The 4,923-nt window shown below is 37.9% G+C and overlaps 1 protein-coding gene across 1 annotated transcript; it reads right to left on the reverse strand.

Annotated features, from left to right (window-relative positions):
* Positions 1-3,801: 3,801 nt before the first annotated feature.
* Positions 3,802-4,471, reverse strand: LOC109827771 (NADH dehydrogenase [ubiquinone] 1 alpha subcomplex subunit 1). The gene is made up of 3 exons (XM_020394788.1): positions 4,273-4,471; positions 4,110-4,199; positions 3,802-3,919 (listed from the first exon to the last, which is right to left on the reverse strand). Exons 1-2 carry the CDS (start codon positions 4,381-4,383, stop codon positions 4,110-4,112), a joined length of 201 nt encoding a protein of 66 aa, XP_020250377.1. The 5' UTR covers positions 4,384-4,471; the 3' UTR covers positions 3,802-3,919.
* Positions 4,472-4,923: the final 452 nt, after the last annotated feature.

The raw sequence follows: 4,923 nt of genomic DNA on the forward strand, positions 1-4,923 counted from the left end.
AATGTGTTATCACTCATAATTTCTTTGAGAATACCTTGCACGATAGCCATCGTCACTAACATATCACTATTAGCATCAGGAATTTCATGCACCTCAAAAGGAATCTCGATGGTGGCGGAATTTTCCTTTTTTATTGTGTTTGTATATTATTGTTTGTCACTAGAAAGATCTTCTCCTTAGCAATCCCTATCTTGGATGCCTCTGGTTTTATGATCGACATACTTGATGAAGTCTTCTTTGTTGCTTCTTCAATGGTCTTCACAACGATGTTTCTTAGCTCTGCCACAATCATAACTAGTGTGAAAACTCTCCAAAAACATCCATTATGAAGGACCTTTGTTTTTCTGCTCAAGTTCTCCTACACTTTCTTCGCTAGATGGACCATGTCGTCTAAGGTAAAAGAATCTTGCAAAAACAACCGACACTACTTGTAGTTAGAAGACAGAGAACGGTCTCCTAATAATTTCATCCTCCCACATGTTCAAACAGGATCCTTCCGTTGATGATATTGATTTATTAATACTTTATCTCACCATGCAAGTGTTATCCCTTTAAGTTTGTAAACATCTAATTTAACTTTCCAATCTTCTAGGACCATCTCATATTCAAAATATTTATCCACCTCATCAATCCAATCAAGGAAAATAAAATAGACTCCTAATGAGACTAGAATTTTAAAGAAATAGAAAATATCATATCCTACCCTAAAAAGACTCCTTATGATTAAGAAAATCAATTGGTGAAGCCTGTGATCAAACCAAACTTGTTTCCTAACCAAAGCAAGACTCAAATTTATTACTTAAAATAACCTTAAGGCTGATTATTTCTAAAATCCTAAAAAAAATGAATTTTATTAATAGGCTTGTGGAAATCTGCTAAGTCGATTGACTCAGTTCATCGAACTAGACAATTTTCATATATAATATGTTAGAATCCACCTTCCGAATAAGGAAATATTGTCATTTCTATGCGAGCTAGTCAATAATTCATTTGTATTCATATTTGACTCTTGAAGGTCCCACTTCTCCATGAATTTGCTTGTTATGCGTCCAACATCAACAATTAATGGTTATGACGAGATGACTCATTTTGTGATACTAATACCTAATATCATTTCTACACACACACATATACATATGCACATATGTTATACGTATGAAGGACATAGTTCATAACTCAGTACCATTTCCACCTTAGCACTAACTTGTTGTCATCTAAGTAATTCTTTATCCACAGTCATCATAGTTGAACTTCTTAATAGGTTAGAGCAAGATCCTACTTCTCCATGAATTTGCTTCTTATGCGTCCGACATCAACAATTAATGGTTATGAGGTGATGACTCCTTTTGCGATACTAATACCTAATATCATTTCTACACACACATATATACATATGCACATATGTTATACGTATGAAGGACGTAGTTCATAACTTAGTACCATTTCCACCTTGGCACTAACTTGTTGTCATCTAAATAATTCTTTATCCACAGTCATCATAGTTGAACTTCTTAATAGGTTAGAGCAAGATCCATGATTACTTTGTCCATTGGATATTAGTTGCATTTCCAACATGACTTTGTTCTCTACCTGTAGACAAGAATACGATTTTTGGTCTGATGCCTTGGTTTCATTTCTTCTTTTTTTAAGCCTCAAGGCTTGTACATAATCTAATAAGTGGTGAATGATTACACTTAAAAAACTTTGCCCAAAAATGAATATGCAACTGCGAAATTGTAAGCTACTATGAAACGGAAACAAAATAAGCTTAATTGAAATATTCAGCAGACCACCCAACCTCCTACACTAAATCTTCAATAACGATCCTAGTAATCAATGTTACATTAAACGCTGGGCGCTCCTGGGCGCCGGACTTGGCGCCCAGCGCTTAGACGCCTAGGCGGACGCCTAAGCGGTTTCTGGGCGGTTTTTTTCTTCTGGGCGGTTTTTCTTTTTTTAATTGTGATACTTGAAGATAAATATATATACTCAATCAACAATGCATAAATACAAAAATACCAACACAACACATATGCTATCCAAAACAAGAAATATATAAACTCTCACATGTGTAATTTCCCTTACTGTTAACTTATTTTTGTAGGTCAAAAACTGCATTTTCATTCGTTATTGTCGCAACTTCAAAAACCGCAACTAATTATTGTTCTATTTTGTAGGTCAAAAACTGCAACTTCATTCGTTATTTGCTGCAAATCCAAAAGTAGGGAGCATGAATATTATAGTTTCAACACTCAACTCAATACAGATACACAATTATAGCATATACAGTTGTAAGCTTTGAACAAATGCAGAGGATGAACATGACAAAGACAAATGTAAGGAGTATAAGTCTGTTGTGGACCGTGGTGATGCATATTCTGTTGTACTGCACTCAGATACTTTTTCATTTGAAATAGGAAAATTAAACTTAAACAATTAAACAACTAAACTTAAACAATTAAACTAAATATGATATAAATATACTAAGTTAACATGTGATAAATGCATATGACAGTAATAGGAGGCTAGGAGCAGTTAATTTCCTTGAGCAATGCCGATCAAACTAAATATGATATAAATATACTAAGTTAATTTCCTTGAAACATCAACGGATTAAACTTACTATCTCTCTTTAAACTTATTATCCTCACAAGTAATAAGAATCTATCAAACCTGAACCAATCAACAGTTTCAACACAGATTTTGCCTTTTTAAGACTTGAACCCAATAAAAATTATCAACACAGTTACACAAGCCTACAATATCAAATTAATGAGAACCCAAAACTTGAAGACGAGCTCGGAATAAAAAAAAGGAAATTGAAATCGAAATAAAGAGGATTAGAGTTTTACGAAGACGCGAACTGTCGGCTGAAGTCGAACTGTCGAAGACGAAGACGAACCGAAGACGAAGACGAGCTCGGTTGGAGACGAAGACGAGTCGAAGACGAAGACGAGCTCGGTCGGTCGGAAGTCGTCGAGTCGAAGGCGAGCTCGGTCCGAAGTCGTCGAGTCAAAGACGAGCTCGGTTGGAGACGAAGACGAGTCGAAGATCGAAGACGAACTCGGTCCGAAGTCGTCGAGTCGAAGACGAGTCGAAGACGAAGACGAGCTCGGTTGGAGACGAAGACGAGTTGAAGACGAGCTCGGTCCGAAGTCGGTTGGAGACGAAGGTGAGATCAAAGATTAGGGTTTTATTTTTGAGTTTGGGTTTTGGGTATTGGGTATCAGGTTTTGGGTTTTGGGTTAGGCTTTTTTTTTTTGTTCGGGTTTTTGGGAGCGCCCAGCTCAAAATCTGAGATTGGAAAAGTGGGGCGGGCCGCTTAAGCGGCCCGCTTATCCCTGGGCGGCCGCCTAGGCGCTCCCAGCGCCTAGACGTGGCCGCTCAGGGCTAAGCGACACGCTCTGGGCACCGCCTCCGCCTAGACGGGCGCCTAGGCGGCCGCCCAGAGCGTGTTTTACAACACTGCTAGTAATAGTACTTCCTATTAATGATCTCAGTCTATTGTATTAACCAAACCTCTTCGACAATAGACTTCTAGGTTCAGTACAAAATTAGGCTAAACCTCTAGGTTTAATAACAATATTTTGTCAAAACTTTCTCAAAAATTTGGTCTCCCGTTTCTGTCATTCCTCATCAAAATTTTGATCCGGGAATATCAAAAGTTAATGAACATAAAGGACACCCTAGCATAAATCAAACAATGAGTCCCATATAACCAAAATTAAACAAGAAAAATCAATAGCCTTGAATCATATTGCAAAAGTTCTCTTCAGCACCTACTTATCCAAAATAGACCTTTACCAAATCAACGCAAGGAGTTCTCAGCATTTCAAAGTTTGGCTGAAAGTTCCAAGACTTTGGGACTTCTGCTCAGACTGCTCTAGAGGATACAAAATCAAAATTTCCTTAATCTCTCCTGCAGCAGCATTGAACTAAATGAATTACAGTAACAGACCAAGATTGCTCAGAATTTCAACCCAAAACCAAACTTGACATAAACCAAACTAGGCAATCATTTACCAACTCCACATCCCTAATCTAATCAAAATCAGCAAAAACCCTAACACTAGAATCCAAATTCAGCCCCAAAAAAACAAGAATCTGACCTAATTTCCAGCAGTAGAGAGGTTCTCAACGATCTTCTTGTCCCTCCTCTCCATCGCCACATCCCAAACATCGTTCCCAATGTGCTTCGGCTGAAATCAACATCAAAATTCACCAAAAAATTTATCTTTTCCCCCAAAATCAAAAACAAAACCCTAGATTTACCCTTCCATGAGCAGCTCTATGAATGTAGTACTGAGCGTTGCCCATCACGCACAGCATCCCGGCGATGATTCCCAGAGGGAGGAAAGCTTCGACTATGTAAAATTTCCCCATTTTTTGAAGATTAAATTTTATTTTAGGGAAAACGAAGCCAAATTATCCCCGAAAATTTCTGGATCTTTCGTTTTGGAGGATCGTGGACTAGTCGGAATAAAGAGGGTTCAATCGGGGCAGTTTCGTTATTTTTGTGTGTAATAGGGCTGTTTTGGTCAAGTGGATGTTAGCAGGTCGGGCTTGGATAAGGGTGTGAATGGCACCCGGTTAACCGATAACTGGATCTAGGTAAAACCCTACTTTTCTCACCTATGGAGTCTGAAAACCCCTAGAGTTTGGGGGCTTTTTTGCGCAAATCTACGTACACTTTGTAAATTTCAGATAACTCCCTCATCTATTGTTGTCTTGCAATCCCTACAACTGTATCAAAACTCTGAAGTGATGTTGAGGGTCAAAGGGTATTGTTTTATATTCTAACATTTCTCCGTAAGTTAAAGTGTCATTTATATGAGCTTAAATTTTGACTTGCGCAATAGTATCATATTTTTTTATTATAAAACCTGCCCTAAATTCCACCCCCCACCCCCACCCAACAACTAT

The sequence above is a fragment of the Asparagus officinalis genome, unplaced genomic scaffold (assembly GCF_001876935.1).
Source record: "Asparagus officinalis unplaced genomic scaffold, Aspof.V1 AsparagusV1_Un424, whole genome shotgun sequence".
Lineage (NCBI taxonomy): Eukaryota > Viridiplantae > Streptophyta > Magnoliopsida > Asparagales > Asparagaceae > Asparagus > Asparagus officinalis.